The 15,058-nt window shown below is 41.0% G+C and overlaps 1 protein-coding gene across 3 annotated transcripts in view; it reads left to right on the top strand.

The window, feature by feature from the left end:
* TRIO (trio Rho guanine nucleotide exchange factor) overlaps positions 1–15,058 on the top strand; it is a 433,666-nt gene that overhangs the window by 131,760 nt on the left and 286,848 nt on the right. For all 3 annotated transcript variants that reach the window (XM_054017964.1, XM_054017965.1, XM_054017966.1), the window contains exon 2: positions 5,025–5,099. In XM_054017964.1, the coding sequence (XP_053873939.1) occupies positions 5,025–5,099 (75 nt within the window). The remainder of the gene's footprint in view (positions 1–5,024; positions 5,100–15,058) is intronic.

Raw genomic sequence — 15,058 nt, 5'->3', positions numbered from 1 at the left:
ACAACCTACATTTTAAGTAATGGGCTGGCTGGCTCTATCTGTGCTGTTTTCCAATGTTGTCATATGGCTGTATAAAATTCTTAGCACAGGAAGTGGTCTCTTAATCATCAATTAAACATCTCTCAAATGTCCTTCAGTAATTGCAAGGTGTGTGGTACTTGATTATTTGCTTTATGTCCCCAGAGTTCCTTCAATTCCACATCACCTCAGTATTTTGATACCATAGTGGTGATAGGGGGCCTGAGAAGTTCAAGCAAAAGTTATTTTCCCCCTACACTTATATTCAAATATTAGAAGATTTTTTTTCTGAGTGTTTACCTAATTCTATAAAATGTAAAGTTTATTAGTATGACTTCTGGTAAAGCAAGAGGAAGAGGACCTTATTGAATTCCACCATCCTTTAGACCCTGATAGCCATCTAAATTCTCTGACTACATGATTTAAATAAAATGTAACAAAAACTAGGGACCTACTAGCTAACAGTAACTAACAAAAAAAGAAACATGAAATGGCAAATTGGTGTTAAAAATAGTCAACTTCACAATTATTTGAAACGAAAACCCACGTTAAATCTTGGTATTTTTGCTTGTATAAAACCAAAAGAAATTATAAATGAAGCTGCTATTTGTTACTCTTTTTCTTAATGTAATTTTACTACTTCTCATTAAAATCAGGTATTCAGCAAGCCAGAAATTGCTTTGTATTAGCTTTGAGTGTTGAAAAACTGATGTAGAAATAGTGTGCAGTGTATTAAATAGAGACTTTATACAGGCAAATATTGTGTTGAATGGCTGCAAATGCTATTGTATGAGAAATGAGATCAGCTTCAGAATTCCAGTCATACATTTTTTCTTAGACATGCTTGAATTAGAAGTCCATTCTTCAGTTAAAGCTCTCAATGCAAGTATATACATATAGAATTGCTTCTACATCTCAAACCTTTGTTTGCTTGAACACTATGCCACCTTGTGCTTCTCGAAATCCTCTGAATACGCAGGCACTGCAGTGAAAAAGACAGCAGCAGCAACTGCAGACTGGCCTGGTTTGAAAGGATGACATCACCTCCATTAATGTGTGATAAAGACTGCTGGCTCAGAGGTTGCTGAGCTGTGTAGAGATTGGTGCAGATATTTTTGGCACTGCTCTTGAGTACGTTCAATGACTTTCTTCAATAGGTCTTACTAAACCTACAAATCATAAGTGCTTTGTAGTACAATTAACCTTAAAAAAGATAATGTTCTGCTTTATTTATTGGCATGATCACTCCCCCATGGAGTTAAAAAGAGCACATGCTCTTTCCTTTCTTCCAGCACCCTCTCACCCAAATATAACTCCTGCTGTCTTTTGCCTTCAGTAAATTCACCATTGTAGAACAGGCACAGAAATAGGCCCTTAAGGGGACAGGAACATGAAACTCGTACACCATGAGCCTTTAAGGGCACAATCAGCTGCAGTGAGTAAATCTCGGAGGCCCCAATTTAGCAAGGTGCTTAATCTAGTGCCTAACCTCACTAGCCAGTCATTGAAATCAGTGCGATTATACACATTCTTAGGCATCGAGTGGAATTGGAGCCTAAGGTAGACTCTAACATACAGAGCTAGCCCCACACAATAAGATTATTTCTGCATGAATTTCTATCAGATAAAACAATGTTTTTCACCTTAACCTTAATAAAATCAGCATCTTCATTGGTCCAGTGGGGCGGGTGAGGGAGTGATATACAGAACCCACAGCAGGTTTAGGGTTGATAACTCAGAGCATTGCCAAAGAACTCTGCCTCTTGAAAAAGAGGCTGCAGAATACTATCACCTTTCTAGAGCTGGTGGTAATGGTGCTATTGCAAAATAAATGCATTTACAAACATGCTGGGAGACTTGTTTTTTTCATCGAAAGCTGCTGGCCTTACTCTTGTCCCCAGTAGAGGTACAGCTGTCGTAGGGGGAGCTAGGATATATCAACAAAAAGTTGCTACATGGAATTACTGACAGCCCAGAACATGAGTGGCTCCCTTGAGCAGCTGCAGCCTGCGGGACCTGTGATGCTCAAACAAGGATGTAAAACTTCAAACCATGCCCCCACGTTAGTTTGAATGTGGAACAGCTCTGTATCTAGGAATGCTGACCTGTAACCTATCGATACCATATGTGATCCGAAGTTGCTCTGTGGCTGTATTGGCTTATTGGGCTGTAATCTGAATGTTTTGATTAACTTTTAATGGTGGCTTTTGGAAGAACAAGGAGGAGAGCAAGACAACAGCTCTAGATAAGCAGCCTCCTGATAAATTTGGAGGCAGTTACAAAACTGCAAATAATTAGTGGTGAAGGTGCTATTTCCCTGCTCCCGCCCAGAGCAATGCAGCTCTTTCGCCAAGGCTGGGAGCCTAGAGATCAAAGCGATTCTTAACAGTTAAGACTTGGGGGCAGGGCGGGGGGGATTGTCAATGAGTTCTTCCTGGGGACAACAACTGACATAATCACAGACAGGTCATGCAGGAGTGTCTGAAGTAGAGGCCTTCCCAAGCTTCCAGGAGGGACGGTAGGCCTTAGGGAAGACAGGCCTCAGTATTGTTTTTGGTTTAAGATCTGTCTCTGAAATGTGTTGGTACTAATTAAAAATACACGGCATTAAGAAGGATGTGTGGTCACTGGATACCACTGGCCATAGCTCTCGAGGAGAAGAAATGCACATACTGAACGTAAGGCATGCCTCCTTAGGTAATCACAGTTAGTATTCAGGGACAACAGCCTAAGTCCCAGTCTCGATTCCATTCTGAGATTATGGCTTGAGAAAGAGACAAGAAAGGGCCAGAAGACTAGTCACAGTTAGCAGGGAACAACTAGCAGAAACTCATTGGAGTAAAGGCAACATCAAAGCCACCTTCCCTCACTTGGGACGAATTACCACTGGGGAGTGGGTGGCAAGAATGAGCTTGTGTAAGGCGCAATATAAGTTGCACCCTTTGGCCTTCTGTAGGATTCAAGGCCCGAGGGGGTCGTGTATGTCTCATGTTTAAATCTGCATAAAATCTTGCCATTAAAATGCTGAATGTGGCTAAAAACTGGATGAATTTGGTTTTTAAAAGAATCTTTTTGAAAAGATACAATTGAAAATTATGAATTATGATTTAGTCGGGGTGATGTTCCACCCATGGAATACCACCTGTTTTGTTGACTTAACAGATTCTGCAAATGAGAAACTTGTTTTATCTTGTTTGCAGGTATTTCCCGAAGAGTTTGCCTGTAAGGAAGCATTAATGAAGCACCTTAAAAAAATTTCTCTTAGTGCTTAGAGTACTCTATCTTGCTATGTATGTGGTTGACTGGAAGATGAAAAGGGGGATAGAAGAAGGATGCAAACAGATTTCTAGCTGCAGGCCATGGGGTGGCATTACTTTGAATGCTGGACATTTACAAAGGGGTTTAGGATGAACCATTCATGAGACTTAAAATGTCACTTGCTCTCCATGGAGTGAATGCTTTTTTTCCCCATCTAAACATGCAGGAACTTGAGTATGTCTGTGCTGCAGCTGGGAGCATGCTTCTCAGCTCAGGCAGACAGTTTCACAGTAGCTCTGCTCAAGCTAGTGCATTAAAATCAGCAGTGTAGCTAGGGGTAGCTCAGGTAGCTTGGACTTGCTTGAGTACAAACCCCCCCGTACCCCCCCCCCCCGGCTACCCTGAGCTGCCACTTATGCTACCCCAGCAACACTGCTATTTTTAGTGCACTAGTTTGAGCAGAGCTAGTGTGTTTGTGTACATGAACTAGGAAAAGCACTCCCAGCTGCAGTGCTAGTGCTAGTCCAGTGCTGAAAGTTTTTCTAATTTGGTGGAAACTGTTAAACAAATCTGTTTTTTATGCTGACTTGCAGCAATTTCTTAAAATATGATTTTTTACTTCTGTGGATATAAATGGAAAATGTAACACTACTGCTTAGAATATTCTAGCCTCCCCATCCCTACCCTTTCTAAACAAGAGATTACACAAATGTCTTGACAACTCCATTATATCCTTATGAAGTTTCTCTGTAGTCTTCTAAGACTTATTGGTACTAGCTTCTAAGTGACAGAATGTATTGGCACGTTATTTGAATTTTTTATTCTGGTAAGCTTTGCAACAATGAATGGAATTCCTCATTGAATGAGGAGGAAGTAGTAAAACTACTTGCTAAAGGCCAGTTGACAGCCGTTTGGTGTAATCAGAAATTGCTGGACCTTTGGATCATCTCAAATCTCTTTTTGTGAGCCCTGGCTTGTAAAAGGTGGAGATGAATGAATATTCACTAGTTTTTGCAAAGTACTCCTAAGGTTCACACCAGTAGAAGCCAGGATCTAGAAAGGAATCGGCGTGTAAGATACCTTTATTTTTGCTTATGGAGGTGAAAATGGTGTGTAAAGTAGTGCGTAGGTGACTGAAATTCATTGCTTGCTGCCTTGAAGGATTCATGCCATTAGTTGCATATCAGACTTCTGTTTGCTGGAAGAGGAAGTGAAAGTCTGGTATCAGAGCACCATTCAAAATGAGAGCTACTAAATTAAGTATCAGAGGGATAGCCCTGTTAGTCTGGATCTGTAAAAAGCAACAAAGAGTCCAGTGGCACCTTAAAGACTAACAGATGTATTGGAGCATAAGCTTTCGTGGGTGATGAAGTGGGGTGGGTATTCTACTAAATTAAGTTGACCTTTCTTTTTATCTACTTTGAAAAAGCTTAACTTCAGTGCTTCATCTTCCATTAAGGGTTGCCTACTGACCATGATGTTATATTACATGTATACACATTTCTCAAGTGATCATTCGTGTATTTACATAGGTAAAATTTTGTAGGATAAAAATGGAGTTTACAAAAGATTCTAACTTTATTGAGATCTCATTAATAGGTTCAAAAGAACTTAAATAAAGTTGTAGGCTTCAAGATAAATTAAATAAGGTAAATGTTTCCTTATGTATTAGGTAGATGGGATTTGAAAGCCTGCTTACATTGCATATCAAACCACTGACTTATTTCCTCGTTTCTTATGTGTTCCAGGGTTTCGCAAAAATGATGAAATGAAGGCTATGGAAGTATTGCCAATTTTAAAGGAAAAAGTTGCCTATCTTTCAGGTAAAGTCTTACTCTTACTAACATGCATTGTATTTTTAATTGAAGTATTTGACAGCAACAGAAAAAAAAACACTAGTTTTCATGTCCACGAAATACCAGGTAAAACTGTCTACCAGCGTTAAATATTTGTATGTCTCAACACCTGTACAATAAGAACTGTCACATAATTTTTTTGCCAGTATTTATCCTTGTACAATGACATGAAATTAAAGTATCACTGGCAACTTGTTTTACACAATAGATTACTTGCTTTTTCCACTTCACTCAAAATGCTTTTCCCTTCCTCTGTTTTTCCCTGTCTTATGAGCCTTAAATTTGTTCTCTGCTTGGGAACGTGGTAAAATAGCACAAGTGTGTTGACCAGTTCATTGGGTTGTGTGTTTGACCTGTAAAGCTTTCGTCACTAGTTGATCAAGAGACAAAATTGACGAGCGTTGCATTGAGAGAAGCTTAATTCCCCCTCCCCCTGATGTCTCCAGTATACAATTGGAGTTCAGAACTGGCTAGTCTACAAACTAGTGGAAGGATTTAAAAGTGTGGTTTAGATTCACAAAGACATCAGCTGTTTGGTGTTAACCTGCACATTGATAGGTAACCTTCCTTAAAGGAATGCTGACCGTCTCTTAATTTAATGACATATTCCTGTGAACTAGGCTATGGCTGTGACTTCATTCTGAGTTAAATGCTTTAAAAGCTGTTGAGATTAAGAAGCAGCAGTCTCTCTGCCCATAATCCGTAAATGACAAATCACTTGCAGAGGACAGTTTCAGCCTTGATTTTTTTTTTTTTTAGGTTAATAGTGTGTTAAAACTGCAGAAAGGTCTTTATTTGTAAATATTCAGACACACAACAGTGCCTCAGATTGGGCTAGCGCTCATTGGCATGGTGTAGCGGCACCTAACACAGTGATGCTGCTGTTTGCTTTTGAGAGTATGGGTCATGGGACTTTGCTCTCCCTCTCCCCTGTTTTGTGTTTTTTCTCAAAAGGCATTGGTTCAGTGAAGCCCAATAACTTGTCTTCCCCAATAGGAAGGGTTTTTTCTTATATTAAAACAAGTGTACATCAGAGGTGCATGCATTAATTACTGAAGGCTACTTAATGATCTTTGTCACCTTCCATTATTCATCTGCATACTTCTTCCCCCAGTGTTCAAGGAAAAACTGTAAGCACTTGGAAGTAGGTCTCTGTCATGTGCCATGAACTTTTATGGCATAGCGTAAATAGAATATCCAGGTGTCACTCTAGTGAGTTAGTGGGAACAACATGACTGCAAAACATTTTTCAGTCATATTCCTCAAGAAAAAGGTAGAAAAAATGGGCAGCCCCCTGGCAACTTGGAAATGTTTGCTAAATGACTATTGGGAATGGTACCTTGCTGCTTTTTATAGTGCAGTAGTGTTAATATGGCTTATCTGAAACCAGAGAAAATGGGATGGTTCCGGAGGAGCTTGCTTAGTGTCACGTGGGCCCATCCTGTGTTTTTAGCTTGGTGTAAATGTGAAAGGGTATGCAACAAATCACAACATAGAGGATTCTAAATGTATTATATCAGGTATAAGAACTGCCCATTTCAGTACCCAGGAAAATTAGGGTGAGAAAAAAATATTGACTTATTGGTTTATTGCAGAAAAATGCAATTAGCAGCTTTTCAATAGATTCTGTCGCTATAGGTGCTGTTAGTTTAGCTGGTAAAACTGTATCCAGCTTCTCTGAAATTTATTTGCAAGGGACTATATCAGGTCATTATATTAAACCATTAAGATTTAAAAATAGTACATGCACTAATATATAAGAAATTTGAGAACACGGTATAAGTTCCTGAATAAGATCAGTACTGGAAATGTAATAGTTCTGTTAAATCAGTTCACTAATAGGCATACTACATTTTTTGCATTCCTTCCTAATTGGTTTCTTAGAGTTGGCAAGCTGTTAAACAAGCTCACTATTAATAGTCAAACACATCTATGTACAGAAGTGACAAATAGTGAGAAAAGGCAGTAATTCTGTATAGAGTAAGTACTTCTGGTACAGAACAATCACACGAGAGGTTATTGAAAATCTCAGTGAGCACCTCAGCTTCTGGGTGCCTTTTCTTCTCCTATCCCTCTCCCCCTGTCCATGGATCTTAAAATATTTCTCAGCTTGAGATGCATTAACATTTGCACAGTAGATAGCAGCAGACTCTGGAAGATGACGGTAGCAATTTACTCTTGGTTGACATCGTTATGCTTTCCTCTATAACAAAGTCTTCAAACATAGCTAGAAATCAGAGCTTGGGTTCTGGAGCTACATATGATTTGGTTTTTAAGCAACTGCTATGATCAAGAAATAATGAAATAATCAGGGCCCTGACGATAACCTTTTTACAGACGGGAGTGACTGCCCTAGAATAACCCAGAAAGTTAATGGCATAACCAGGCACAGAACATGCGAGCTCTGACTCAGGTTCCCACAAAGCTGTAACCATCTCTGTTCAGTGCTGCAGATAAAAACGTTAACATACTGCAGATGTCTCAAACTGAGGCACGAGATGAAGTGACTCATTGGAGGTTTTCCAGTGAGTCAGTGCATTTGTATAGTTCGGATTAGAATATATCCAGACCTCATATCCTTTACTCTTACCATTAGTCTGCTATCCCATTATACATAGTCTAGCAGCATTGCTTAGAATCCAACTTTTTACCAGATGATTTAAATATTAACTATGACTGTGCTCTTGCTGGTCTTAACCAGTCTTTTCTAATTTAGGAATACACTTGGCACTCATATTACAGTGATGGAACTTTGTAATCTTGAATGTATTTATCCTGTCAAACACCTTTGTGAAGTAGCGAGGAAGTACTATTACCTTAATTTTACAGGTAAGGAATTGAGGCACAGAGACTAAGTGACTTGCCTAAGGATACACAGGAAGTCTGTAGCAGAGCAGGAAATGGTCCCTTGGTCTCCTGAGTCCCTGGCTGGCACCCTAATCACTAGACAACCTTCCCCAAAAATATCTTAGTTTCACATCAAAAACAAAACCTATTCACTTACTCTTCTCTTCAAGGGTATCCCTGAAGACCGCTGCTGCTTGTCAATGAGTTGTATTGGTAAGGTTTTGTGCAAATTGGCATTTCCTGAAAAACTTAAGCCCATCTGGAGTCTGTTGGCAAGGCTGCTCTTACATACTACCACTTGGAAGAAGTGATGCATGCCCACTGATTCTGTCTTGGAAAAAAATCAAATGAAAGACAATACACATCTCTCTCTTCACAGGCAGAGGAATTTGGTGTCTGTGGATTAATATTTATTTTTAGTTTATATTACTAAAATAAAAAATCCAAGTCTTACTGCAGAGAGCATTAACTACCTTCTGATGAGAGCTCCTTAAACTTTGCAATTTTTTCTTGGGGGTGCCGGACTTTGCTTGGGGTTGAGAGAGGTAGTAATGTTTACTGGCAACAGTAGGACTCCATTTTGAGTTGCACCTACGTTTTGAAACATCATTTTGAGTCAGTCTTGCTGATGATCCAGATACTATCGAGGAGGGCAAAGAGGCTATATAACAGTGGTTCACATCATATTTACCCTTATGAGCTGCTCTTTATGTATTACGGGGGCCGCATCCATGATATATACTATCTGTGTGGCCCTGAGGAGGTCATATGGACCGCAGCTGTGTGCTGACTGGGCCGTTGGTTGAGAACCACTGCTATATAGCCTGCTCCAATACTTAGGAGCTCAGTTTAGTTAGAAGTTTGCTCTAAGGTGGAGCACATTCCAGCTTGGGAGTTCAGTGTAGCTCCGAAGTTCACTCTGTGAGTGTAGCATGGCTCTGAAGCCCTCTCCACTTCATGACTGGTTTAACACAAAATCTTGCTTGAGCCTGGCAGTTGAGTTTAGCTCCAGAGCTTGTCTGAGCTTAAACAGCTTACTCTGGTCCTGAGGGCTGACAGATACCAGCTAGGGGTTGCAGCTATAAGCCCTTGTACCCTTTGAGGGGATTTACAAAAGGGTGTTTATTATGCAACTGTTGACTCGTAAATTACACATGTCTAGTAACTTGATTCCCATAGGATCTTAACTTTAAAAATCACTTATTTTTCTGCGTGTTTAAGGGACTCCTGATTTTTAGGTCCTCTCTCCTACACTGCACATGGCTACACATGGAGCTCTTCACTGATGTTCTTGTAGCAGTGTACTTCACTGGCAAAGTGCTCCTAGTAGGCTTCACTTCATACTGGTGTATTAAAACCACCTCCATGGGCTCAACATAAGCTAAATCAGTAAAAGCACAGTTTTGCCTTAACTGTGTCTACGCTGGGGATGACTCCTGGCACAGCTGTGTTGGTCAGCGATCACTTATCTGCACACATCTGACCGACATATCTGTGTGAGCAGAAGTCTGTAGTGTAGACGTGCTCTATGATCCATAGCATTATATTCGATGTGCAATGTGACAGACTAACTCCTTTTGGCCTGAAAATGCTCATGTTTAATCTCAGGCCAGATCTGTGCTAGAAACGTTACCTGGTTTAGTAATATCAGTGAGGGGAGAGGGGTTTGGAGTATTTTTGTTTTTTACAACCTATTTAATTGACGAGCCCTACTGTATATGCAGTTACGTCAGCATATAAGTACTTTTGCCTGTATAACATACTTCACTTGGGAAACCAGTATAACCTCTACTGCAAAACACCTTTTTACACTAGGAAAGTTTGCTGGTATAGGTATCCTTATATAGGTATATCAGCAAACTTTTTTTTAATGAAGACTAGGCCTCAGAGGAGTATTGTGGGAAGCTGAGAAATTATTACTTCCACAGTGCACTCTTTAGTACTTGGAGATATTCAAATTAAATGCTGTCTAAAATTAATATTTGTTACAGGGTCATAAAAAGGAATCTTAATATAAAAGTCTAATGGGGTAAACTTAATTTTGAGGGTACATTTAATTCAAATAGCCTGGTTCGGTGTCTTCAGCTATATAGAGTAAAATGCATACACATGAATTGAGACAATCTCAAGTAATATATAGGTCTAAGGTTTTTTGGTACACCTTCAGACTCAAATATTGTTTGTCAACAAATGTCTGCCAAAGCTGTTGCCAAGCTTGAGCTTTGGTTGAGATGTCTCGAGTGAGGGTTTCCATAGTCAGTGAGGCAGTATAAATAGAGGTTCTGTGGTATAAAGTGGGTAATTAAGTACAAATTTTGAATTGGCACTGCAAAATGAAATTATTTTAAAATAAGCATGTTGCTGTGTAAAACAAAGAACCAGCAAATTCATTGTACAACTAGATCTTCCCTCACTTGTCCATCAAGTCCCCCTTGAAGTTCAGGGATAGCAAATAACACTCTTTCCCTCTAATGACTGTTGCTCGAAGATACCTGTGCTTGTGTACCATTCTTAAGTATTGGTTAAATCTATTCATTTTCTTCAAGATAAGGTATCTACTGTACACCTTCCCCTCCCTCCCCCCCCCACACACTACATTAAAAGAACATTATTGAGGTTGCTCAAGTCAAGTGCTCAAGGAAACACCAGAATTAAGGTTGCCTGAGCAACCTTAATTTGGCCCATTTGTACATATGCATTAGGATAGTTTTAATTACATGATCACATACTAATTTTTCCAGAGGAGTCCTGTCTCATTCAGTGCACAGGATGGATGATGCTCACTGAATGAGCAGCTATTCAATATTTTGTTTTTTCTCGTCATTGTTTTCTCGTCATTGTTCAGTGTATGGCCCAGGCCTTATTGGGTATGTTTACACTGCACACTGACCCTGGGTTCTGAGTTAGATTTGAGCCCAAGTCCCCCTTTCGTCCACACACCAATCAGTCTGACTTCCAACTTCCGAACCAAATGAGGTGCGGCGGGTCCTACAGACAAGTCTCCTTGACAATACAACGCTGACTCATCCGCAGACCTTTGTGTCTGCCTGTTCCCCCTCCAAATTGACACTTTGTGCCCTGTTCCCATTCTCTCTCTTCCCCCTGCCTCCGGCTTATCATTGCACTCCTATTCTCTTCATCTAGGTAGTTTGTCTCCACTCCTCAGGCTTCCCATCTCAGTTCTTCTCCTTGCCCAGCCAGTCCCAATCTTCCCATCCTGGTTCTTGGTTCAGTCTCTTTCCTGCCCAGTCTCAAGTCACCTCCACCCACATTCTCCCACCACAAAGGCTCCCAGTCCCATTCTTCTTTCCTCAGCTGTACAATCTGTTGTCCTTAACTCCACCCTGCTGACACATTGTCACAGTCTCTTTGCCCAGCCAATCCTAGTCTCATCTCTTCTTCCCTCCCCCAGCATCTCATCTGATTTCAGTCCCTTATCTTACTCTCATTTTCCCTCCCCAACTCTAATCTTAGTCTCTCTGTCCACCCAGTCCTCGCCTCCCTCCTTTAACTTCCAGTCCCCCTCTCCCACCTGCTGCGCCACACTCAATCTTGTTTTTTTCTTTCTTTTCCTAGTCTTATTTCCTCTGTCCCCCCTAGGTCTGGCTCTTGTCCCTTCTGTGTTCAAATCAGATGGCTTCCTGCTCCTCACTAAGTAGTGCAAGCAGAGGGGTCATTGACAGTGCAGGAGAGAAGGGTTTCCTGTTTGGTTCCAATGTCTGACTCGAGTATGGCCCACCTTAGCCCAAACTGCAGTTGCCAGGGAAAGTCCTGCTCAGGCCTGGATTGGAGTATGCCTTGTGTGGATGGAATCTCCTGAGAACTTAATGCTAAACTCTCAGTTTCTACTGCACATATGTGAACAGCAATTTTTCAAAGGCTTATAACTTTGCCAAATGTGGGTGGATTTTCACAAAGATGGCAAAAAGTACATCCCTGACAAAGAGGCCACCCCCTTGCCAAATTTCAAGTCCCTGCTCAACAGTATGGGAGTGCTAGAGCTTCTCAAGAAAGGAGTCCGTTCAGCATGGGCAAAATCATGGTTCCTCCCCGCCCCTTCTAACTTTGTTCTCACGAACAGCTGAATAGTTTTGGCTGAAAACTTAAAACAAAACAAAACTACCAGCATGCAGCAGATATCCAGTCCAGAAAATTTCAGTCCAAATGGCCAAAGTTCAACAAAGCTGTAAGCAACTGAAGATAGGGTCTTAAAATAGAACTATCGGACAACCTTAATACTAGCCGATGCTACCCACTCTGCCTGTACATTGGGACGTGGATGCACATAGTCATTTACTATAGAATGGTACTCTTTTGGTCTTCATGATTACATAAACAAAACACCATGAGTGAGTGCTGAACACTGAATCAGCATGATGTATCAGACAGATCAGGTGTTGAACTCATTCATAAAAATTTATGCCCTAACCAATCCCTCACAATTTAAAGACAACCCAGTAAACTTCGGTCCAGATCCTGGCTCTCTGCTGTCTTTGCACTGCTCTGGTAAAGATTAGGAAGGTTGAAATGGCCACATCTCTAGCTACGGGTCCATAGTCCACGGGAAACCTCCCAATGGTCATAAAGCCAGTATAGCTCACTCCTAAGCTTCCTCCTGCAGCCCCTGGTGAAGGGGAGCGTTAGGTTGTCATGGAGAGAGGGTGTCGTTGGAACAGGCTGTGAAATTGCTATCTGCTGGTCGTGTTCAGAGTAGCCTTGAGGCTGCTCTAATCTCCACTGGAACCAGGGCTGCCACAAACCCAGCCTGACCATCAGAGAACCATAACCAGGAATTGGGGCTTCTTTTCCACAGGAGCGTTTCTTGTAACTATTAGCTCGTGTGCATTGCCAGTTGTATATAAACTCGCTGCTTTGATTTAGCTGAAGTACTTGATTTAATTTGAATACTGTGTAATTGTTTTCTTCTGAGAGCATAGTGATGCATGTACTTTGATATGGGAGGGAAAGAACTGTTAACTTTTTATGTTTGACTACTGCTGGCGAGATATAGATATAGTTGCATTTCTTATACTGTTCTTAATACCATAAAAATACTATTACTGGAGGTCCAGCAAAAGCAATCTGACAGCATCTCGGAAGCAATACTGCACTGACTACAAGGTAGAGTTTAAAGTTTACACCACACAGGTATATGGCTGATCATTTTGTATACTAAGTTTAATTTAAAAGAGGAGTTTCTATGTCAAGCTTAAAGCTATAAAATGAGCAATGATAGAAATGAAGACATGCAGTTAATTTTAGTGTATGAAGTGGTGCCCCATAATTAAATTTCATTGTCACTAGTAGGTGATTGGGTATACAGTTGCAATCCATTCATCAAGCAGAATTTATTTACTTTGTTCACAAAATTACGGAATAAAACCACTCGGATAAAAATGGGGGAGCTCAGAGGCAGAGCTGCTAGCCAATTATCTATATGTTTTATTGGTCCAGTCTATTACACAGTGATACAAGGATTTCACTTTTTCCAGAGTGAACATGAGGATAAATTCCTAATGAATTGACAGATTCAGCAGCTGCAGGTCAACACATGAATGTATAATACATTTATCTCTTACTGTAATGGGTACTAAAACCCATTGCTTTAGAGTCATTTGCTTATAAAACAAAGTATATTCTGGGTAAGCCTCAGATGTCACCACGAGTTTTAGATTTTATAAACTCAAGACTTGGAGTCTCTTACTAAAAGTACTTGAAGATAGTGACAAAAATCTACAATGAAAGTCACCCCTACAATCCCAGTTCTTTTATTGCTAGGTGCGCATTGTTTGGGCTATTTCAGCTACGTTGTACTGCAGTGCTGAAGTCTAAACATTATTTAAAGCATAGTCCTAATTTTTTTTTTTTTTTTTTTAGGCCTTGGATTTGTATTTCTATTAGGATGAGGATGCATCCTCACTGCAGAAAGTGTGTCTTGATGCTGTTATCGTATGCACTTGCTTAAAACTCTTGATTTCAAAAGCAACACCTTAATAGCTCCCAGTAATATTTAAGTTCAATGGAGCTGACAGCATGTGGTGCTGTTCTTTCTTTATAGGATGATATTACCCATAGCTGAGTTGTTCATATTTACTGTACAGATATGCAGAATAAAGCTCTCAATATGAAATTATGTAGTGAACATGGGCTCTTCTAAGTAGGCACATGCTGATGTAATCCAACTACTTTAATTGAAGTCATTTATATTAATAGGGTATAGGCACTCAGATGGTGGGAGTATGCTGAGATCTGTAGTATTGTCTTTGGTTAAGACAACTCCCCACCCCTTCACGTTAGTCTTTGTGGTTGCACAGTCAAATGAACAAGTTTCACAGAAACTATGATTATCTGTAACTTGCTGTCAGTCATGGAATTGTAACTAACCGAAAAGCATGCAGTCGGATAGCGTGGTTTGTTTCTGTCAGGTTTTAGGCTTTGTCTACAATGGCACTTTCGTCGCTAAAACTTTTGTCATGCAGCATTGTGAAAGGATGAAGGTTTTAGTGACGAAAAGCACCAGTGTGGACAGCACTTGGTCGTCGGGAGCCACACTCCTGGCAACGAAGCTACCACCCCTCATTGGAGGTGGTTTTATTTTGTTGCCGGGCAAGCTCTCTCCTGGTGATAGAGTGGCCACACTGCACACCTTACAACGGTGCGGCTGCAGTGGCACAGCCGTGCCCTTGTAAGGTGCACAGTGTAGACGTAGCCTAAGGGCATGGCTACACTTGCAAACGTAGAGCACTTTGACATAAACCAGCCTTCGTAGAGCGCAATAGGGAAAGCGCTGCAGCCTGTCCACACTGACAGCTGCAAGCGCACTGGCATGGCCACATTTGCGGCACTTGCAGCAGCATTGGGAGCGGTGCATTGTGGGCAGCTATCCCACAGAGCACCTCTTCCCATTCTGGCGCTGTGGTTTGCGGGAAGGGGCCGGGGGATGCGGGCCATTCTGAGTCCTGTCCCAACGCCCTGTGATGCATTGCTTCGCATTCCATCAATCCCTCTGCTTCCGTTCACAATTGGCGCCATCTTTCAACGTTTTTTGTACTGCGCACTCTGTCTTCCCTTCCGGTCTG

The sequence above is a fragment of the Malaclemys terrapin genome, chromosome 2, assembly GCF_027887155.1.
Source record: "Malaclemys terrapin pileata isolate rMalTer1 chromosome 2, rMalTer1.hap1, whole genome shotgun sequence".
Taxonomy (NCBI): domain Eukaryota; kingdom Metazoa; phylum Chordata; order Testudines; family Emydidae; genus Malaclemys; species Malaclemys terrapin.
Note: the sequence above shows the minus strand (reverse complement) of the source record. Positions and strands in the feature narration are given on the sequence as shown.